We start from the raw sequence: 23,412 nt of genomic DNA, 5'->3' as shown, positions 1-23,412 counted from the left end.
GAAGGAGGGGATAAGACAAAAGTCCATTGGGAAAAAAACCCTGTCCTGTGGTTCTCAAAATTCAAATAGTTTCATGTGCAAACAACATCACCTAGTCAACTTTTCCCAGTCACAAAGAAAGAAATCTTTTGATCTAGGAAAGAAGTCTATCCAAGGAAAGACTTGTAACCTTGCTATACCTCAGTTCCCTGTAAAACTCCACCAAGGTGAATCCTATGAAATAATGGATATGAAATGCCAGATTATCCTTTCAGTCAGACACTTTCTGGGGACAAAGATGGTCAGTGCCCATGATGGGAAAAAAAGAGGAAAAGGAAGTTTAAAAAGCAGTCTATCCTGGTTAAAAACAAAACGAAATCCATGGCCATGAAAGATGACTGGTACAACTAAGAAATCTAAAACGGCAAGAGTGGTAGGTAACATTACAGAATTGTTAAACTTTTCTTTAGTGTGATAAAGGTGCTGTGATTAGGAGGAGTATACCTTAATCTCAGCAAATGTGTACTGAAATATTTAGGAGTGAAATGACATGATATCTTCAAATTACAAATAGTTCAAATAATAGGAACGGAGAGAAAGGAAAAAGTTTCTGAAAAAGCTATCAGCCACCGGACAGAGATGCAGGGCGCATGGGTGCTCTCAGAGCTGTTTCTCAACTTGTCTGGGGTCTTGACAATTTCCATGATAAAAGCTGAGAGCAAGAGCAGTCTAGTTTCACACCTCACGGTGGGAGAATAAGTGAGAACCACTCCCCTAGCTAGAGGGGACTTTTGCAAGAGTTCTTAATGCTGTTCATGTGCCACACGTATGTTCTTTGACCTGGCAATCCGACTTCTAGGAATTTTTCCTATAGATACACCCATGTGACTGTGAACCAGAAGTGTAACAGAAGAGCACAACAATCTAAAGGTCCAGGAACAGGGAATTCGGTACCGCACTGTGTTATACCCATCTAACTGCACCTTGTGCAAACCTTCACCGAGGAACATCTCAAAGAAGGATAACGAACAAGCACTGAGACACACCAGTGAATGAAGAAAAGAACAAACAGTGTATTACAGTAAGTTCAGCATTTGTTTTCAAAATACAAAGTTACACACATATATAGCATGTATATAACATATATAGTTTTAATATATACATGCGTGCACATACATATCCCTGTACCATATATATGTATAGAATATCTCTCGAGAGAAAAACAAAACACAGGAATAAGCACTTCCAGGAAGGAGCAGCAGATGGCTGGGAGTATAAGGAAGAAAAACTTCTCACTTTACTCCTTTTTGAAATCTTTGAATTGTGAACCATATATACACTATGTATTCAAAAAATAGTAACAAACCAAACCTGTCAAAAATGCCACACAGGTCAATGGAAAGTAGAAGGCACTATACCTGAGGCAGCCATCCGACCATCTTCAGGGGCCTTTGGTTTGCCAGTCGCCCGGACAGCAAAGATTCGCCCATCGCTGGTACGGATGTATGTCCCTAAGGAGAAGCATGAGGAAGACTATGAGGAGCAGACATGCAATACAGTCAGCCTGGGAAAACTCCAGGCTTAGCCACTGTGGGCTCAGAAAGAGCTATAAAAGTGGCCTCACACTCTCTCTCAAAATCCCCGAAGTGAGGAGTGGGGTGACTGAGCTGTGGGCCCAATGTTACTCATTGACTCCACAAACACTGACCGTGTGACTAACACATACCAGACCCAGACGCTGAAGTACATACAAGACAGAAAAGAGCCCTGCGTCTCACGGAGCCTGACTCTGGAGGGGAGACACACCGGTACACCAGAAAGTACCCGGAAAGGGCAGATGCAAGGAGGACACTGACAGGGCGCTGTGGAGACAGGAAGCCGGCTGCCTCTGCTCTGGCCCAGGCCTTCCGGCCTAGGTCCTCCTGATGGGAGGAAGCAGCCTCACTGCCTCAGTAACCGCCACCCCGTGGCAGGAATAAATCAGGATGGGCATTCTATTCCCACGCGGCACTAGTCAACCTTCCCTTGGTCTTGGGCATGTCTTCTGATCTAGTTCTTGGTGCCAGGGCTGCCACTTGGACGGAGGTCAGCAAATTTTTTTCTTAAAGCATCAGTTGGTAAATATTTTTGGCTTTGTGAGCCGAAAGGGCTCTGTTGCAACTACTCCACTCGGCTGCTACAGCATGGCAGGTGGGCAAGGCGGTGCTCCAAAGACCTTTATGGACACTGATATGTGAATTTCATATACATGTCACAGAATAAGAACTCTTTTGATTTTTTTTCCAACCAACTGAAAATGACTGAAGATATAACACCCATTCTTAGCTCACAAGTACAGTAATAGCAAGCAGGCAAGATTTGGCCCGTGGGCCACAGTCTGCATACCACCCCCTCCTCCCAGCTCTAGGCTAGGAAGAACCCAGTAAGGGGGCTGTGGACGACCTTCTCTGGGTATCGTGTATTTCAAAGCATTTTCCCCTGAAACTAAGGGTGCTTTAACCCAACAGAGACTAGGGCAAAATCTCTTGCTAAACAAAGACCCTCAGGGAGCATCACAGAGCACAAGCTGACATGAAATATAGGCTTCAACTGTGTTCTGACAGCAGCCCGGATTTCTCCAGAAATCCTATCTGGAGAACTTCATGAGGCCAGAGGCAGCAGACTTTTCAAATGACCACACTCGAAAATTCTGTCACGTATCCCAGGTATACTAATTCATCTACCTACTACATTTCCTAGTTGGAGATGTCTACCTCACTCTAGTCAAGTAGGTAAGACAGCACAGCAATGTATGTGTTTGCTTATAACCTACTCCATTCTAATTTTGGCCTCCCCATGTGCAGTGTAACTGCCAGGCATTAAGCTTTTGATTGCCAAGACATCCATTTCAAAGACATCCATCTTGGATAACAAACTGCCAGCTGTCAGGCACAGCTACTAGCTAAACTACGAGATAAGGCACCCAGCTGCTCTCACCCTTGAAAAGTTCCTTATTAGAAAGCCTGGGGTAACCTAGATATATAATCCTTGAGTGATTCTCACCTTTCCCTTCCCACACACCAATTCCCACTTTTATGTTTTAAATTCACCAATAAAAGAGTGAACCTGCGAAACCCTAGCCACTTTTGGACCTTAATAAGACAGAGACCCAAGCTCACACACTGACTCTCTACCTACCACCTTCCTGTGTGGCCTAGAGGACCTATGAGTAACAAGCCTAGTGTTTTCAAGGTTGCCTGATGGTTGTTGCTGAGGTGTACCCTGCCATCGTAATAAGAAAAACAAGGGCTGGTCCAGTCACAACACTGGCTCTGAGGAAAGGTATGTGGGGTTGGCCACAAGTAATACAGGACCGAGTGTCTCAGGCATTCCTAGCCGATAACAGGCTGAGACCAACACAGAACAATGTGTCTATCCAAACCCACTCTGAGAGTCTCCATAAAGAAGATGGCAAAATACAGGAAGGCAGGGACCACAACCCCTTTCTTTTAAGCTGCTGACAGCTATCCTTTGAGCCCACCCCAAACCAGCTAAGCTCCTAGAAACATCATTTTCTCAGGTTTCCCCCTCGTTCCCCAACTCTTATAGGATGACTCCTATCCCTGGCTCCAGCTCAAGCCATATGTCCTGATTCTGCTGGCCAGCCCACCACTCTCAACCAGAGAGAGGGGAGGGGCTCTTCGGGCAGGTGCTCACCTTTCGTCCCACGGATGATGTGGATGCTCTCTCCAGCATTAATTCTTGCCTGTACGTCTGTGGAGCTGTTGAGCCCGGGAATAACAATATCTAGTGAAGACACAGACCTCAGATTTAGATTACATGGGGCCTGACTGAAGAAGGGTGAGAAAAGGGCAAGTTCACATCCACCCTCCGATCCTGAAGGGTTTTCCTAAAGCATCCCAGTGGAGCAGAGGTCAGAACCAAGGAAGGGGAGGCAAGCAGTGCTGCTCGCAACTGCCTCAACAAAGAATACTGTGAAAACAAAACACTTTTCAGAAACCTGATCATCCTTCTCATAATTTAAAAATCATAGAGTTTTTGATTTAGAAAATTTCAGTTCAAAAAAAAAAAGTTTTCGTTCAAATGGTTATTTCTATTTTCTTTCTCCTCCCTAAGCAATTTACATGTATCTGCTCCTATCACTTTAGGCTCCAAGAGGCCACATATCTTCCTTGCTGGTATTACTCCTCACCTAACTAAAGGATGAAGAGAAGCGCATTTTCAAGAATCAGGAGAGAAGTAGGATTACGAGAGGCTGTCTCTCTTCTTTTTTTTTTTGCCGTGCCACATGGCATGTACCTTAGTACCCCAACCAGGGATTAAACTGGTACCCACTACAGTGCAAGCAGAGCCTTAACCACTGGACCACCCAGGAAGTCCCGAGAGGCTCTTTGTTTTTAATTTGTTTCAAAAGAAGCTTTTTTTACCATGAATATCTAGTAATTTTCATACTCAAAAAAACCAATTAAGATATTTTCATTAAAATGAAATATCATGAATATTTCTAGATAAAAAGATGAAAGACAACATCATGAGGTGCTTTCCTTCCCAACTACTCTGAACCACAAAGACAACTGCAGGGATGAATGCGCTGCCCACCTCTGACTGGGGCCCCCCATGCTCGATCCACATTAACTTACAAAGAACAAAGCAAGGTCTTTAACTAAGGACGTTGAGAGCGGTCCTTCATACCCAGCTGACCCGACAAGTAGGGCAGGACTCAACACACTGACACCTCGCTCTGAGGACAAACCCTATGTCCAGTGACATTCCCACAATCTCAGTGTCCGTCCCACCCACCACATTCAATAAAACCCAGTTCTGTGTTGCTACTCTTAAGATACTTCATTAGAATGCATATTCTTCATGATTAGGGACTGCTGTCTTCTCTACTTCTACTTAGAGTGCCAATGTAGATACTGCCTAGAATGCAGACATTATTTAATCAATATTTCCTGAATGAACAGAGGGATTCCCTGATGGCTCAGATGGTAAAGAGTCTGCCTGCAGTGTGGGAGACCTGGGTTCCATCCCTGGGTTGGGATGATCCACTGGAGAAGGAAATGGCAACCCACTCCAGTATTCCTGCCTGGAAAATCCCATGGATGAAGGAGCCTGGCAGGCTATAGTCCACGGGGTTGCAAAGAGTCGGAAATGACTGAGTGACTTCACCTTCTTGGGCTTTCCTCATAGCTCAGTAGGTAAAGAATCTGAACAAAGGAATTTTAAAAGGGACAGCACCCCCGGAAGAGAACTCAGGAGCTCCCAACCTGTTGTGGTGACCACCTTCTGCACAAGGACTCCCGCACGCTGCAGGTAGTTGATCGGGAAGTTCATAGCTGGATTTGTGCTGGAGGCAGAGCTTACACTGCCTCCCAGCGGGACATGCCGTGGCATCATGGGGATTGGGGTGGACTGTACGGGACGAACACTGGCCACGGGCTTCTCATCACTCTTCAGGGTTGGCTGCCTAGGAAAGAAAGACAAGCACACTAAGAGTTTGGCAAAACAGACCTTACTTACCTTTCTGCAAGACTGCTGAGCCTCTCCAGACTTCTCCATTCTATAGCCAGAGAGCTGCTGACAGAAGGATCAAAAGAAGCCACGGGGTATGGTCAATTAAAAAGGAGACTGGAGACAGAGCAGAGACAGACACAGTGAGGGATAAAGCCTCTCGGTGTCTAAGAAGAATCAGATGTCAGTGGAATAATGTCTTCTTGGAAATGTGAGGTGACATCTGCTCCTCTAGAATTGGGACTGCCTGTCTACATACATCAGGAATTTGTCCTTACAAGTCAGGAAGAGGCAAAGAGTCATGGTGGGGGGTGAGGGGCGCACGGGTGCATGGTGCATGCTAACTTTAAGACAAATGGGGACAAATGGGTGGAATTTTCCCACTCACCAAGGAAAAAAAGGCCACATGACATCACATGTGCTGGCTGACCTTGAGACCATCTGTCCAATATTAACATCATTACCCTCTAAATCCTCAAGTTTCGGTAAGTAAGGCAGACACCTCTCTCCTCTGCATTACTTTTCAATGGGTTTCTCCTGGGGCCAGTCCCCAAAATGGCTCTATAGTCACAGCCACCACAAAAGCAGGAGCAGACTAAACACTGTGCACAGAAGTCACGTTACTAAGTGGCACATGGCTGTGGCCAGCCTGAGCCCTGGTTGTGCATTTCTTACTACCAACACACCAAAATGTTGCCCTGTGGTCAATGAGGCATTCCTCATTCTTTACCTTCCTTTCAGCTGGATGTTGGTACCTTGAAGAAACTACTCATTTAAGGGTTCTGAAATTAAGTCCCTGTCTCTAAGCTTTCTAGAGTCTGTGGTCTTTAGCTCTGGGAAAGAGACCCTCTGGGACTGGTATGTTCTTCCTCATCTAACTGAAAACTGGCATATAAAAGAACACACTTTTATACCACTCTGCTGCTGGAGTAGGCCTGCAGGAGTACTCAGTCCCAGATCTCAGGCTGCCTTCGGGCAACACCAGGGGCCCTGTGGATGACCGAGATATGCCAAAGAACACAGCACGCTCACCAGGGTTTGGGGCCCTACTCAGATATCAGTGGGACTCTTAGGAATCTAGCCCAAGGCCCATATTCTGAGAGGCTAAGGCTAGGAATTTGGGTACCCAGATAGAATAAGGAATCAGCAGGATCAAATGCTGTGAGATGCCGATGCCCTCCACAGGGCTGCAGATGGGTTAGAAAAAGAGCTGACATCTCCTTACAGCCCAGCCCATTTGTCACATCTTGTCTCCATACGGTTTTTCTCCCACTGGGTTCAGACTTAGTCCATTCCTGTTGTTACAAGGAAAAGCCCAGAAAAGAGAAAGAAAAGGGGTAGAGGACAGGAGAGGAGAATGTGAGCAGGCAACAGTATCTTGGAAAATGACACAAAAATAAAGTCTGAAGACTTTGAAAAGATAGTAATTTTCTACTCGGAAGCATTATACATAAAAATTAGTAAATTTAATCACCAAAGTTTAGTCATATAAAATCTTATACAGCTTCATTCAGTTCCTTTAGAAACTCATTTGGCAAGCTTTTTTTTTTTTTTTTAACATGGAACATTCAAAAGAAAAAGTCCTAAAATCTATCTCTCTTAAAATAATTACTAGTATCTTTAACTCAAGATAATCAAACAATGTAAAAATGCAAACCAAGCAAGCAGGAAGCTGATGTGATAAAGGCTATGAGGCACTCTGTCTTCTACTGAGAAGAAAAAAAAAGTACTTTTAACTATTCTATAATTTCCTACAAAGAGCCTCTGTCCCCGCTTAGTAATTGGCTTCCATGCTGTTCCTATCCTTAACAGTTTTGGAAACTATACTCAAGAAAAAGATCTTTTTGCTCAGGAATAAGGCACAGACACAGAACAGGATCCCATTAAGAGCACTGGAATACCTTGAGTACGATTCAAGGCCCATAGAAGACCTGGCCTTCACTCTTGAACTTCACTGCAACATGAGGCTAGGACCAAGGTGCTGCAGATAGGAGGAGGCTGTGTGGGAGGCCTGGGAGCCTGTGTTAGAGGAAGCTGTGCCTCCCGGGGGGCCAGAAGGATTCTCCTGAGTCACAGGACCAGCAGCTCACTCTTCCAGCCAGAACCACTTAAAAAACCAGGGCTGCCGAACTGCTTTAGCACCTCATCCAAGAGCAGAACCTATCCATTCAAGGCAGCCTAAGAGCAAGTTGTAGGCCTCCTTTTATTTAGAAAAGGAACCAGTTGAGAGGTCTAGGACTGGCCCAGCAGCACACCTTCCTCCCTTTTCAGTGACTCACCAGTTTCTCTGACTGAAGGCAGGGATGCTGGTCAGGCTCTGGTCGCTGGCCGGGTAATACTGTGCATATGATGGGCGGGTGTAGGGGACTGATGTACGTTTATCCTCTTCGTAGCTCTTCTTTGCTGCTTTTTTCTCAGCCTTTGTCAGCTTGTGATCCTTTCGGTTAAGGAGCAATGACTCATGCTCAAAAGGCTCCTGGGGACACAGGAGGATGTTGATTTAATTACCAGTCTTTGTACCAACATGAATGTTATACAAAAAGCCTTACTTTGAAACCAAGAAAGAGCGGCTGTCTACAGTACTTAGCAAAGAGACTCACAGGCACATTTACTCTGTCAAGAGCAAAAATTCTCAACTTTAACCTGGCACCAGCTTTGGACAACCTATGTCTGCCTTCCATATCAAAAGAACGGGAGGGTTCAGAGAATCACCAGACGACATTTTCAGAACTTCTTTCGGCTAGGAAAACTCACTATGGCCAAATTATCCTCATGGCTGAACTCACACTGCTAGGATGAGACAAGGATAGGACAGGTGATGGGGAGGAGAGGGACTGCCTGGGGCAAGAAAAAGAACCAGCTGAATTAATCTGCATGAAATAAAACTCTGGATGAAGGAACCAGACAAGCCTCCCTCAGTGGAGAGTGCAGGACTGGGGCACATGCACAACCAGTGTCCCACCTTGGTGATGAGGTGAGGGTATTTCAGACAGGCAAGTTGCAGGACTGGCTCCTTGATCCCCTTTACATTCAAGGATGTCTGGGGAGCTGGCTCCTTCTCCACGAAGTGCAGTAGGTTCTCCACCTCCTTTCGAGTAAAGTTCAGCATTGGATTGAGATCATCCACCACCCGATCTAGAAGGGAAAAGACATGAAGGAAGCCAGGTCTCGGCAAAGGAGACCACAAAAGCACTGCTCCAAAACTGGCAGAGGAGAGGAGTGTTGGCATAACTGTCACCAGTATCTAAAATGCCTCGGCCGCTCCGTACCCCCAAGTCAGAGAGCAGTCTGAGACCCTCGTGAAGCGGAGGTATCTTAAGAGACACCTGCACAGCCAGGCTCAGCTCGTATCATCACACCCATTCCACAATTTGAGCTAACTGTCCTCATAAGCAATTATCAAGCCTGCCTGTGCTTCCTCACCCTGCCCCTCTCCTCCCCTCCTTTGATACAATTAGAATGGTAGTCTGTATAAATGTCCTCTTCTGAGCTGGAAAGATGGCCCACCTGACATGCCCTGCTTCGAAATCTGACGGTCATAGATCTTCTTTTCAAGGGTGAAATCAGCCACAAGGCGATAGATGTGACAGGGCTTTTTCTGGCCATAACGGTATACCCGACATACAGCCTGAGCATCGTGGCAAGGGTTCCAGGAAGCGTCGAACACCACCACTCGGTTGGCACCAATCAGATTCACGCCCAAACACCCAGCCCTTTAAAACACAAGCCAAAAATCACAGAAAGTGATTAGTTTTAAAGACAGTTCTCAGATAGGTTTTACCCCCTGTGACTCCTACCTGAATATCATCCGCTTTATCCTAAGCAGAACATATTAGAGGATTCTGCTGAAGAATAGTACCTTCCTCAGGCACTGAAAGGGTACCCTGAAGTTCCAACACAGAAGGACCTACCAGCTCAGAAAGAAAACCCACTCTTCCACCCCTCTGCGATGAGTGAGGACTGATGTCACTGAGTAAGGGGAAGTGTCTGTGTACCAATGTTTCTGATGTATTTGGTCTAACAGCTTGGGAGAATGACTGCTTTATACCCTATCAAGGGCATTCTGATGCAGAAGGCAGCATAGCCTTCAAGCTGCTTGGCATGAGACAAATAGTGCCATCAGTCTTTTATAGTTATATTGCACTTTCACATTCATCACATTGTCTAAGCCTCAGAACAGTCCTGAGAGAAAAGCTAATTATGACCGCTGTGAATGAAAGTCTCAGAGAAATTCATGACACTATCATTATTGCCCTTGGAACAAAATTTCCTTTGGGGGCCCCCTCTCTCACCTCAAAAACAAGTCACAAATCTGAGATCTCTATCTCTTCTGATAGAACTTGGACAAGCCTTTGGGGTTCAGGCCCCTGTGGTCAAATGCCGTGAGTGCAGCCCTCTGACTTCCCGATTTCAGGATCCACTCACCTTGTGGAGAGAAGGAACAGCCAGGTGGTGAGGTTGCTGGGATCATTGAACTGATTAATGAGCCGCTCCCTCTCAAAGGCAGGGGTGCTACCATCTAGCCCTAGGACAGAAGGAAACAAACAAGAAATGGACAGATGAGGACAGGGATACACAGAAAAATCAATGAGCAAATGGATTTTTAAAACAAAACAAGACAAACAAACACTGCAGTGCTCAGATTCCATGCCCTGGACATTCTGTAGGCACCTACCATGAGACCCAGGCATCTATAAACTGTGTTTCTCCCTTTAGTACCTTGGGTCAAATCTAAGGCCAAGGTTCCTAGACTTCAGAGTGCATGAGAATCACCCTAGTTAAGGAAGCCTGGTAAGAACTGGTTTAAGGTAACTGCTCTGACTCAGTCCTGTGAGTGAGAACAAAAGGACCAAGGGTTTTATGTTTTGATAAAGAAGGATGATATTCCTTTACCAGGCAGGAATCCACAATTAACAAACTCCTAAGGCTAAGGAGTTGCGTGAAGGAGACATTAAAAAAAAAACAAAAACCAGATGATCTGGAGCAATGGGATGGGACACTGGAATGAAAGGAGGGATGCTCACAAGAAAGAGAAAAAGTAGGCTTCAGTTAAGAAACAGGAATAAGGGAGGAGGGGTTACATTTGTCACCTGGAGGAAAGTAGAGAAGAAGGCAAAGCTAAGGGCATGAAATACTACATGGAGAACTGAATTACTACTGATGTAGGAAGCCTGGTATTAACTGCCTGGTATTAGAGGTTCCCTCAGTCAACACCCCAACCTGGCTTTCAACCTGAGTTCCCACAATTTCCAAGCGCAGGTCAGCACTGATTGATCATGGGACAAGCCTACAGTCAACCCATGGATCTTGGCTGGCTGGAGTCTCCTCACCATCCCCTGACCCTCCATTTCTCTCAATCTTTCCTATAGGCCAGGGCTTCTCAACAAAAGGGATTTCCCCGCCCTGCTCCCCCACAGGGAACATCTGGCAATGTCTAGAGACGGGTGGGTTGTTATAACTGCATGGATGCTACTGCCATCTAGTGAGTGGAGACAGGAGATGCTGCTAACACTCTACAATGCCAAAGGCAGGCCTCTGTAACAATTACCTGGTCCAAAGGTCAATATCCGGTCAGTACGTGCCTGTCAGTAATTTTCAACTTTTTTTTTCTTTACCACCCCATTAAGGAGCCTTTAAACATTCTTTTTTTTCCCCCAATCACCATGCCCTCCATTAAATTTTCATACCACAGATATACTATATACTATATAATTAATTCATTATATGCATATTTGAGCTTTAGAATTCTAAAAAGTTCCCATTTTTTGGTCCCCTCATGACCCGATTTTCACCCCATTAGGGACACCATCTCCCCCAGTGAGAATACATGATCTAAGCTTGTGTTCACTGTTCTCGTGTGGCCTAGGATGATCTTTAGGCCACACCAGCTCTGTATATTCAATTTCTCTCCATCTTTGCAAGTCGAGGGCAAGTTCCACCTCCTCCAGGAGGCCTTCTCCAAGCATCCTCACCATGTCGATTCTGTCCGCTGTAGAACTCCAGTGAGGGCAGTCAGCCAGTGCTACCTTAAATCTGTTCTTGCAAGCCAGGGTGATGGCAGGGCATCCGCCTCCAACATCTCTGCCCTCCTTGTGCCTGGCCTAAGCCCCCCAGCCTAGTGCAGTGCCTCACACTCGGCAGCTTGCTTTCAGTATCTCTCTGCTCCCTAGCTAAATCACACATCTTCCTGTGCGTGTGATGGAGAATGGAGGAAGGAGGAGGCGAGAGGAGAGAGGGAGAGGAAACCCTTAGGCAGACCTTGCCAAGGCTCCACAAACAAAGCAGCAATGAACTCACGGAAGTAGCTGACGTTTCGAACCCACTTCTGTACTCCTTGCCCCTCAGCACCAGGTAGACAGGGCACTTCTCGCTTCCCTAGGAACTCCTCGATTAGAGCCAAGGTGGAAAGGCTCTGGCTGAAAGGGACACATTTGGTTCAGAAGATTCCTGGACTCAAGGGAATCTTGCTCCCCAGTAGGCTCCCCTCTGAGAATGAGTGCTCACGCATCCAACTACCCACCAAGAACCACCCTAGCTCATGAGGGAGAACAATCATCCACACACTTATCACCACCACCCCACCAAAAAATTCTCTAACCTATCACTTCCTTGATGGAAAAAATCCTGAGATTTAGCTCGTTGCAGAGTAACACATAGCATCAGCATTAAAACCCAACACTGTATGAATATACATGAAATTGAATTATAGGCCACAGGCAATATTAGGATTTTACTAAGGAGACAGATCATTTAGCTGTTTCCAAGTTAAGCAGAAAGCCAGACCATAAAAGCAGCAGGACACTAGGCTCTCCCAAAGTTAGAATCCCTGCTTTCTTGTCAGAGTATGTCACACATGGGAAACCCATTCGGAGACTCCCAAGCCAGGCTCCTGCCACTTGGCTCTCCCTGGAGCATAATCTAGTTGGAACAAAGGAGAAGCAATCTACTTTACTCCTGTTTCTCTGAGAAGTGAAGCCTTGATGGAACTCAGAGCTCTCTCAAGACTGGGAATAAATAACATCATTTATTTGGCCTTATATACAAAGTTTTAAAAAAAGTTGGGGGAGGCTGGGGATACAGAAGCAGAAGCAGATTTGACCAGAGGCCAGCAAACGTCTTCTGTAAAGGCCCAAATAGTAAATATTTTTAGGCTTCGTAGACCACACAGAGTCTGTACTACACATGCTTCTGTCTTTTTTTTAATTAAAAAAAAATTTTTTTTTTTGGCTACTCTGTGCAGCTCCTATGATCTTAGTTCCTCAACCGGGATCGAACCCGTGACCCCTGCAGTGGAAGAACACAGTCCTAACACTGGACCACCAGGGAAGTCCCTGCATATACTTCTTTAAAAAAACAAAAACAAAATAATTCTTTTAAATTGTAAAAATTAGCTCTCAAGCTATACACAAACAGGCCAGATTTGGCCTGGATCACAATTTGAAGGATTAGACCATGATCTCCAACATAATAACCTAAGGTCTCAAGTTGTTCTCTGCAGAGACTGCACTGGATTAAAAAAGAAACTCTAAGAAAAAAAGTACAAGAAGCACTGGTGGCAGAGACATGGACATAAAACGGGGCCGGCGCAATCCCAGATGGTCTCAGGCTGCAGGGGCTGTGTCAGTTTTTACCAAAGACACACACGAGGGAATTTCTTTTCCTACCTGAACACAAGGATCTTGTCTCCAAGCTTCACACTTTCCTCAATCAGGTGGAAAAGTAGTACCATCTTGGGAGAGTTCTCCAAGACACCAGTTTGGTAATTAGTCAAAAGGTCCTTGGCCTGTAGGAGAAGAAATGAGGCAGCTTGGAGCAGGCCGCAGCCAGACTAGTAGAAATACAATTCTCGCCCTCAAAGGCAGTAGCTCATGGGCAACCTGAATAGGTCCCTGCAGAGACCTTAGCGGACAGTGCACTGCGTATGCCTACCCTTTCCCCATCTCCTTTCAGCAGTGGTTTATGGATCTGCCTGACTCACCCATTCATATGTGACAATGTTGTTGCCTCGCTCCTGGAAAGGGTTGAAGCCAACCCCTTGGAGGAACTTGCTGTTGGTCGCCTCTCCCATTGAGGAGGCCAGGGCGCTGTCCTCCACCTTTCCTTTTGTTCCCTGTGACGGGCAGCGGGCGCTAGCTCCCGCTGAACCAAGCTCTTCCACGTCCAGGTCTTGCTCATTGGCCAGGTTCTCCTTCTGAAGGGCTTCATACAGCACATCGGGGTGATTCCAGATCTGAGGTTCAAGTGAAAGGGGAGGTAGCACAGGGCAGAGAACAATCTAAGGGTGTCCCAAGGAGTCTGGCCATAGGCACTTGCCCACACATACCTCCCACAGCACCCACTGTCACACCCCAAATTAAAGTCTCCCCAACCCCATCATAGCCAAAGAGCCTGCACATTTTCACTGACTGACTCTGATTTCCATGATATTATGAATGGGAGAATTCACACCAGGAGGCATGCCAATATGTTTGGTACATGACCAAAAAGGCTGTCACAAGTTTTGCATTCTTATTTAAACAAGAACATTCCTGTTTCACCATGTGGTTACAGTCAACTACTGTATCAAACTATGAAACAAGACCAATCTCTCCTATGAAACAATGTTTCTAACTTAAGATGATGATCAATTATAAATCACTTCAGGGACATTTTCGGCAGGAATTGAGAATTCCTGAGGAAAGGGGGTGGTGTTGGGGGTGTGTGTGAGAAGGGTACACCTGCACCAAAGCATCCTCACAGACCATGTCTGCTTCAGCTTCCTGGCCCTGATCTAGGAAATAGTTTGAAAGTCATCTGTCCCCAGACACACACCTTCAGCTGACTTATTAGAGCAGTGGGAATAATATCCAACACGGTGAGTTGAGAGCTGTCAAAGGAACAGATCCCTTGTGAGGCAAATGAGAGCATCTAGCCAGGTCAAAGACAAGCCGGGGTTCGCCAGCCTGTTCGCAAGGCCCAGTGCTAAAGATACTTAGGCTCTGCTGTCCCCAAACCATCTCAAGCATTATCAGAATGAAACAGATCTCAATCTGATTAGACACAGAATTAAATGGGAGGTATTTCTAATAATGTGCATGTCTAAGCTATATATTTCTTGAATCCTGATTACACTAGCAGTCAAAAATTCAATCCCATGATGTTCCTCCAATCACTCCGCGTCTCAGCTGAAAAAAATCAGTGATAAAGGAAGTGATTGCTCAAGTTTGGTGTAAGAAGCTGTGCAGCTGCACAGCTGCAAGGGGCACCATTTACATTACGGTCTACGAGCGGCACTCCGGGGAACTGCTTTGCCTCAGAGCCCTCAGTGCAGTGAACTTCTTCCTTTAGCAAGGATTCCCAGCAGGCATGACTCCCCTGGGACCGTGAGCATCCTTAGTCTGTATCTTAGTATTCCCCAAGGCCTCAACACACCTTGCAGCACACACAGAAAGCCTTGAGAGGGTTCAGCCCCAGCCAGCCGCTGCTACCACAGTCCCGGAAGCGGTCCATGAACTGCGTGTATAGATCTCGCTGGATCTGAGAGAGCCGCACCAAGATCACATTTTCTTCCTTGGCAGGGAGATGAATCTTCAGCACAGTGTGGCCTCTCCTACAAAGGCACAGATCAGAATTGACAAGGCAGTGTGGCCAGGAGGTGTCAGTGCAGGATAACAACAGAACCCTGCACTGGTGCCACACATCCTACAACAGCCTTGTAATAATGAGGACTGGCTCAGCAACCAGCAGCAAGAAACTTATTTTGAGGATAAAAACTAAAGGAAAGAGGCAGAGTGACCTGTCCCAGGTGACTGAACGAGAGACAGAGACCAGGGGAACTCCAGGTTCTTAACCTGATCTAGGGCCGCTTCTCTAAGCTTTCTCCACACACGCCATCTTCACAAGGAAAAACAAGGGAATGCTTCAGGCTGGCCAAACCTACATCCTCTAAGATGCTGAAACTGGTGAAGCCATTCCCCTGAAAACCATTTTATTCTTTCACTCAAGTCCTTGGCATGGTAGCTGTCTCTTGCTTCTCTCAGCAAGTAAGGCAGATATCCCCAGTAACTTCACAGATTTAACTTCTGAGAAATGCATTTCTGGGCCAGACTTTCAGAGACTGAACTACTGGATATCCACCATCTATTTACCTGCTCAGGAAAAGCCATTCAATAAAAGCAGAGGTTTACTACTGCCCTATGAGAAAGGGGTCCTCCCACCGTAACCACCTTCCCCCTTCAGGAAAGCCTTGAGGGGCCCTGTTCCACCAGGCTCTCCACGGATTTGGAAAATCCGAGGATGGCTCACCTCTGCACAAAGCCCTCCAGGAGGCTGTGCAGGACGTGGCTCCGGTACCGCATGAGGCGGACGTCCTGAGGCGTGCTGTCAATACACTGTCCATTCAGGATGGGGCGTTCAAACATGTTGCTGAACTCCTGCCGGGTGCCGAGGAAGTCTGGGCGCACAAAGTCCACCATGCACCAGTACTCGATGAGGTTGTTCTGCAGGGGGTACCCGGTCAGCACCACCCGGCGGCGGGAGCGAATGTTCTTCAGGGCCTGGGAGGTGCTGGCCTGGCAGTTTTTGATGCGGTGTCCCTCGTCACAGATCACCACATCAGGGCCAGGGCGGCATAAGGCCTTCTCAAACTCTAGGGAGGGAAGAGGATCCGGAGTAAGAGGGTGAGAGGGCTTGCTCTTAGTCAACAATATGAGAAGGAGGGGTGCACCCTGGAGGAGACAGAAGAAATGAAGGAAGCAGGAAAGCAAGAGTCAGCCCCCAGTGGTGAAAGGGAGCCGGCCATTCCAGTTCCTGTGCATTTGGTGTGACACACGACCCTGGCCTACTGACTCTTGCAGTAAATATCCCTTTTCCCCTCTTTCCTTTCCTTATTTTCTTTTTCCTTTAGGCTAAGAATAAAACTGAGTTGCATTCCTAGGTAGCAGACGGCATGACTTTCAGAGTACTAGTCTTAAGGATTAAAAATGTATCTGGGATGATTCTGATGGGAATAACCCAGACACTTCCACAGGCTCTCATCACTGTCTTGGCGCCACCTGAGAGCTGGCTGGTGGGAGCTAACTAAAGGACAAGGTCTTCCTGGAGTTACTTGCTGCTCATTGCTAAATGTCAAAGTCAGCCAGAGAAGCAAACAGAGAAAACAGAATCTCATAGATGAAGAGATCTATGAAATGAAACAGGCTCTGAACCTTAAAGTACCTTTTTCCCCAAATAGGCCAAGGCCCCTCAAACGAAAGAGACCTAGAACTATGAGAAGAATGGCTTTCACCAAAAAGAAAACTGTGATAAATTCTTCTTTTATAAATTCACAAACAATACTACTCCTCCTCCATGTATTAGTAATTTAAATACTTTATATTGTCTTAATGCTGTCTCAGAACATTCTGGGAACTGGTAAAGGGAGCAGCTGCTCTTCTAATTGTTCTGTGAAGACATAGGGGAGTCTCGCCCAAGCCAGTCCTTGGCCTGGCCGACCCAGAAGTCCACTGTCTGCAGAGAAAGCAGGAACTTCCAAGAGCCACTGGCCAGAGCCAGTCCTACCTCAGGGACCAAATTTCTGGTTCATGACCACACGACTCACATCAATAATGCTTCCCATGTGATTAGGTACTAGAGCAGACACTACTTCTTTTCCCCAAGTCACCCCCTAGAATATCCCCAGAGAGGCCACCCACCTCTTCGAAACTCCTGCTGTCGGTCTTCCTCATCCAGATCAATGATGACCGGGTGAGAACGTTTCTTGGCTTTCTTCGGTCTACCTGTGGCAAAGGATTTCTTCAGGGTGAGGAGCCTGTACATTTCGTACCCCATCAGCAGCACCCCTCCCTCTGACACCCAATCAGCCATCACTTTAGCACGAGCTGCCATTGTCCTGCAAGAGTGAACAGAAAGAACACATTATTGCTTCCCCGGCTCCACAGGAAGAACTCCTCACAGTCAAAGCTGTGCTGATGTACAGTCAGAAGTCCTTCTTGCCACAGATTTCACGCAGCAGCATCACAGGGTTGGCCAGCTGCCCAAGGACTTTCCCACCATTATAGACATACTAACTGCACTGAGGATGGACTAGGTCGCTGGTGATGGTTAAATAGCAAAAACCAGAAATTCATTGTAACAAGTAAAAGCGACAGTCCCCTTAGATGTACACATTGTTGTTCAGACACTAAGTCGTGCCTGACTCTGAGACTCCATCGGCTGCAGCACACCAGGCTTCTCTGTCCTCCACTTTCTCCCAAAGTTTGCTCAAATTCACTTCCACTGAGTCAGTGATGCCATCCAATCATCTCATCCTCTGCCACCCCCTTCTCCTTTTGCCTTCCATTTTTCCCAGCATCAGGGTCTTTCCCAGTGAGTCGGTTCTTCGCATCAGGTGGCCAAAGTGTACAGGCATGGCTATAATACTACATTTGAGGGAGAGCTGCAAGTTATTATCATAATAAATACAAAGTAGTAAAAGCAAGGGCAACATTCTGCATTTCACCTGCCCAGGCCCTGGTGAATGAAGAGCCAAGGACACACGGTAAAAAAAGGAATAGCTGAGACCGGATGCCACTCAGCACACTCCTCTCCTCCTGAACAACTGAGCTCTGGCTCTATTTCATTAACCGCATGTGGACTGACAGTCCTGAAATCTAGAAAAGAGCAGGGGATCGGAGCCACCCACAGTCTCTTCATTTTCATATGCGTGACCAAACATCACAAAAGGTGACCTCCTCAGAAAAGAAAGTCTACTTTCTCAGTTATTCATATCAACAAGGGGAAAGCGTGGCATGGATAGCTGGCTTGGATCAGGATCAGGATAGAGGTTTAAATTTCCCGAAGGCAGGTTGAATTTACGGAATGGAAATATAAATCATTATATTTAGATTCTAAACAAACAAAAAATGGCTTGCATCTTTTAAAGCTTGGAAGTTGTACTGTTAAGGCTCAAATATAGATTAGTGTTTATAAGAGGAGACTGATGGTTAGGTTTCTAATAAAAGATGAATGTAAAAGGTGAAAAGATAGAAGACGAAAAGTTTCATGCTATCATGTTGAACTGTACGCTTGGGAAAATGTGACCATGTACACAGATTTTTCAGGTTATAAAAACATCTTTGAGTAGAATACAAAAATTTCTGTGCTACATAACTCTATTGTAAAACTAGGAAGAGAAAAAATGAGTAGCAAGAAGAGAGAAGGGGATACATCAAGAAACCAAAAGGAATCTGGGAGGACAAGGCACACACCCAGAGAGATTGATTCCCTGGACTCCAGACCCTGGGAAGAAGTCTAAAAGGAAAAGGGTGAAGGGAGGGAAGGCCACCTACTTGTGCTCATCATTCAAGATATGAACTTTAAAGAACCGAGGCTGGACTTCTTCAGGCTTACTGTCAGCTGGAAGGGCTTCAGGAGCTGGGAGCCACATGTTGAACTCTGCCAGCCAGTTCTGAAGAGTATTAACCTGTCAGAAAGTTAAGTCCAAAAGGGGTGTTTTAGGGAAGAAGCTCAGAGCTGAGCCGACCAGGCTTCTTAGTGCTCAGTAAGGCATTACCCCAGAGCTCTGCAGAAGGGTGAGCAAGCGGTGCCCCCAACACTTACCGGCACAATGGCAAGGACAGTTTTGGCTGGCGTGTGGCGGAAAAGAACGTCGACGAAGGAGATCACTTGCAAAGTTTTCCCCAGACCCATGCTGTGGGCCAGGATACAGCCAAAGCCACTACTGGTCTTAAATCTCTCCAGGGACTCAACCAAGTTATCATAGAGGAATCGGATCCCACCAATCTGACAGGGAACAAACACAGACAAATATCTTTGGCTGGCAAAGACCAAGGGTCTAGTTCACCTTCTTTGGAACTAGTCAAAATTAAGTAAATGAGCAGACATCAGACCAGAGAGCTGGTGTGTGTGGCTGCAGAAGTTTCCCAGGACCCTGGCTAGTTTACTGACCAGTGACGTTCTCCTTGGAGGAAGCAGAGAAAAGCACTGACCCAGTAGGGCAGCCCATCTGAGGCAAGAACCCTGAGCCCCAGACTCCTGTCCCGTCTTTCACCAAGTCTTGGTCTGGCTGCCCCGGTCGCTTACTTCAAGGCAGCCCGTCCCTGAGGAGCAGTTCTTGCTGTTAGAGCTCTTCTGTTGAGTCAATCTCTGTCTTCCTGGAGCTTTCATGCACTGGTCCTACTTCTAGATCTGGGTCAACACAAACTGCTCTGAGCCTTCCTATCAGAAAGTCTCACACCTCTCCTGGAGCCACAAGTTTCCACCAAGGCACTGCTCTTCAGAGAGTATCTCGATCAATCATCTCACAGCAGGTGGCTCAAGATTATTAACCCAAGAGATTAGCACCTTTTACATCACAGGGCATGTCTCAATCTTGTCCCTTCCCACCCATCAGAAATCCTGAAGCATCAACCGCTAGGAGGAAGAATCAATCAGTAGCTGCTCATGGTACCAAACAAGTACTTCACAGGCTGTGACGCTAACAACCTCCAGCAGGTGATATCCACAGCAAGGAAGCTGAAAGGAAACAGAGAGAATCCGGATTTACTGCACCTGATGAGGTTTCACCGCCCGTGCCAACTGAGGGGCCAGGAAGACATTCTCCTCCTCCGGAGGGTGGTTCAGGTTGACAAGGACCCGCCCCAGAGCATCACGCTGATTTAAGACGTCATTCACATGGGTGCCACCCTTCTCCTCTTCCTCATCCTCCTCACTGACAGACTCACTGCTGTCCACAATGTGCAGAGTATCCTCCTCTCCAGAGCTCAGTTCAATCACCTCTGAGACAGCCAACAAAGTAAAATGAAAACAAGGACTCAGGGAGCAGATATAATTCACTGCAACTTAAAGTAAGGGAGCATGGAAACAATGTTAGAACTTGTTACCATTCATAAAAATTTTGATTTTTAATTTTTCTCTCTTCCAGCTTCAAGTTAAGACAAGGGAAAAACATATTTACCAAGGAGACTCAGAGAAATTTGTCACAGTCAGACCCTAAATGGAATGAGGAAGGATGGAAATCTTTTCTATTCGGAGGGAAAGCCAATCTCTCGGGGTGAATACTGGGTCAGCAGAAAGGAGGGGCACCTCTGGCTCCATCTTACCATCTCGACTGCTTTTTTCATCCTCGCTGCCACTGCTACTGTCCAAACAAATGACTTCCTGGGTCAAGACCCGAGGAGGCAGTTGGGGACCATCGCTTGCTCTTAAGACAATTTCCTCTGGGGTGGGGGGAGGGAGGGTGGAGATGGAAGAGAATGTCAAGACCACATTTAGCTGAAACATATTTTCCAAAATGATTTGCCCTCCTCCTCCTGTGCTGTTCTTGGGGGGACCATCCCCTGAGGAGACAAGTAGAGGACATCTTAAAAACCTCAACCCTCTTCCCAAATTCCCTTTTCTCTACCGGCTCTTCTAGCAGTCACCTGACCACTAGAAAATGTCCTAATCCTTTGGTACATTAAGATCCAGAGTTATGGGGGAAAAATCTAAATAAGATAAATTTGAGGAAGTACCAAGTATCCATCTTAACTTTTCAAACGAGATCCTTCTGCTTGTGTGCATCTTAGAAAATGAATGGACTGAAAGGACTCCTGAGAGGCCACCATTTGATTCCAGATCTGTCCTTGACACTGTGGGCACTGAGGGTCTCTCCTCACCTGGGTGCGAGGCCCCTCTTGCCCCCTCCATGGCTTACCGGGAAATAACTCGAGGGGGACGGTGGGAATGGGGGCTGCGTAATCCTTTCTCTGCTGCTCCAGGCGCTTCCTTCTTTCCAATTCTTCCTGTTGTGCTGCTTTGGTAACTGGCTCCAACTGATCCTCCCGGAGCAGCTTTCTAAACATTAAAATAAGAGCAAGTGCCTTCAGTTCACTTGTGGTTGGGTAAGGTAATGTCAAGCTAAAGAGGGAAATCATCACTGCTGGGAGGAGAAGCCGCATCAGGTAAGGTGGAAAAAAAAACAAAAACACATAAATAGGATTTCAAGGCTCAGGTGCTTTTGGGCTAATATGTTTTTCACATTATTTAACTTTCTGACAGATCACCCTGCTGACTCATCTCGGTACCTAACAGAACAAGAGTGAAATAGAGTAATATGTGATCCACAAAGCTGGAAAGCAGTACAAAAGACAGAGTTGCTATATGGGAAAATAAGACTGTGGATGATTTTGCATCCTTATTTCCCAAACTTAGAGTACATTTTCAAGTCATCATTATGTTTAGAAAAAAATGAGGGTAGGAGGAGAAGGAAATGGCACCCCACTCCAGTGGTCTTGATGGAGAATCCCGGGGAAGGGGAAGCCTGGTGGGCTGCTGTCTATGGTGTCGCACAGAGTCAGACACGACTGAAGCGACTTAGCAGCAGCAGCAGCAGGAGGAGAAAAATATCCTTTGTCTCCTTTCAAGAGGAAAACTGTCAGGGGTAGAAGAAAGGACTGCTGGAGATTTGGACAGGTAAGGAAGTTCACATCTGCTGATCTCTTAGGTTAAAGAAGAAGCCTTGGTGTGGACTAGACAATCCTCTTCCAACTGATGTTAAGTTCTGAGAAGACGAGAACTCAAACTCTTTTATCTCCTCGTATTTGGAAACATTAGAAAAAAATAAAGGAAATAACAGACTCCAACCAGAGCATCCATAGGATGCTTCCCGGGCCTTCAGAGGGTGGGACATCCCCAGCAGTGCTCGAGTGCCACCCGCAACCGCTCTGCATCCTCAGATAGTCTAGACCCCCAGTGGTCCTGAGTTGCAGCTTCACTATTAATTGGGGTACTTAGCCTACATTTTTCTCCTTGGGAAATAGAACTCTCCTGTTCAAACCAGTCCTCCTTTGAAGGCTTTCAAATGAAGGTAATATTTCTACTCCCTCCCTTCTCCTCTCCCCCACAGCACAGCTCACCGTATGTTTCTTCTCATGTGGGAGGGTTTCTGAGCTCTCTTCTTTTTGGGGTCCTCGGAGGCAAGGCTCTTGCCTTGGTGGCGCCTAAGCTGCTCTGAAGGCTCAGACTGAGATGAGGTAGTTGAAGTGCACCGTGGTGGCTGCTGCCCATCTTCGCCCAGCTGGGCACACTCAGTACCACACATGTCTTCCAGGGATGGGTCTGAAGAGACAAATGGAAAGAGGTGCCAAGGATCAACTTTACTGGAGGAACAGTGGGATCTGATGCCAGACACACCAGGGTCAGATCTCAACTCAGCAACTTATTAGCGGGTGAGCTAAGACGGCAAGTTACATCTCTCTGAACCTCAATGGACTTATCTATAAAACGAGGATAGTAATTTCCACACATCAGAGCTGTTGTGAGGACTAAACAGAGGGCATGCTTAAAACCAAATGTGAGCCATCAGTCTTGGTGTAATTTAGCACTATATTCAGAGTGAGGAAGTGTCAGGGCCTCAGACCACTCAGAAAGGGACATGGAGTTTCAAATACAGCTCACACTCACTTGTATGACTCTAAGCACGTCTCCTCTGGCCAACAGGGAGACCACTCCTCCCATCAGTGCCTTAAAGTGCTCATTCAATTTGCCACCCATTTAATGAGAGCTCACAACATGGCAGGTACTGTCTTAGATGCTTCAAGGAATATTTATAAGATTCCTTCCCTTCCAGGAGTTTGTCTTCTAGACATAATAAGGCAAGGTGTGGTAAATACCATTACCATAGGAGGAGCAGGGCAACTCAAAGTTGAAGGTACCATATTTGAGCCACAAGTAATTAGCTAAGTCAAGAATAATTGTGTTAGGGTCACAGGAAGATGAAAGGTACTATTTCACAGGATAATCACACAAGGAATTATATGGAAGGTAAAATGTAAGTGAGAACTTAAAAGATGAACAGAACGTCTAATGGTATATTATTGCCTTCAGGATGGGGGCCAAGTGGGAAGAAATTCCTGGCAGAGGGAATGTCATTTGTGGTATCGACCACAGCAAGAACTGGGG

General features: G+C 46.4%; 1 protein-coding gene across 1 annotated transcript in view; it reads right to left on the bottom strand.

Annotated features, from left to right (window-relative positions):
* The window catches only part of RAD54L2 (RAD54 like 2), an 87,208-nt gene that overhangs the window by 1,604 nt on the left and 62,192 nt on the right, over nt 1-23,412 (bottom strand). The window contains exons 3-21 of the mRNA XM_055413924.2: nt 22,368-22,569; nt 21,167-21,306; nt 20,574-20,690; nt 20,023-20,249; nt 19,072-19,254; nt 18,801-18,934; nt 17,166-17,362; nt 15,778-16,120; nt 14,905-15,082; nt 13,472-13,723; nt 13,158-13,276; nt 11,791-11,909; nt 9,919-10,018; nt 9,001-9,206; nt 8,456-8,628; nt 7,773-7,969; nt 5,250-5,449; nt 3,676-3,765; nt 1,398-1,490 (exon numbers count right to left, since the gene is read on the bottom strand). Coding sequence (XP_055269899.1) covers nt 1,398-1,490; nt 3,676-3,765; nt 5,250-5,449; nt 7,773-7,969; nt 8,456-8,628; nt 9,001-9,206; nt 9,919-10,018; nt 11,791-11,909; nt 13,158-13,276; nt 13,472-13,723; nt 14,905-15,082; nt 15,778-16,120; nt 17,166-17,362; nt 18,801-18,934; nt 19,072-19,254; nt 20,023-20,249; nt 20,574-20,690; nt 21,167-21,306; nt 22,368-22,569 — 3,270 coding nt within the window. The remainder of the gene's footprint in view (nt 1-1,397; nt 1,491-3,675; nt 3,766-5,249; nt 5,450-7,772; nt 7,970-8,455; nt 8,629-9,000; nt 9,207-9,918; nt 10,019-11,790; nt 11,910-13,157; nt 13,277-13,471; nt 13,724-14,904; nt 15,083-15,777; nt 16,121-17,165; nt 17,363-18,800; nt 18,935-19,071; nt 19,255-20,022; nt 20,250-20,573; nt 20,691-21,166; nt 21,307-22,367; nt 22,570-23,412) is intronic.

The sequence above is a fragment of the Moschus berezovskii genome, chromosome 24 (assembly GCF_049115385.1).
Source record: "Moschus berezovskii isolate FMDL1 chromosome 24, NW_MosBer_1.0, whole genome shotgun sequence".
NCBI lineage: Eukaryota > Metazoa > Chordata > Mammalia > Artiodactyla > Moschidae > Moschus > Moschus berezovskii.
This window is presented reverse-complemented; position numbering and strand designations above follow the sequence as displayed.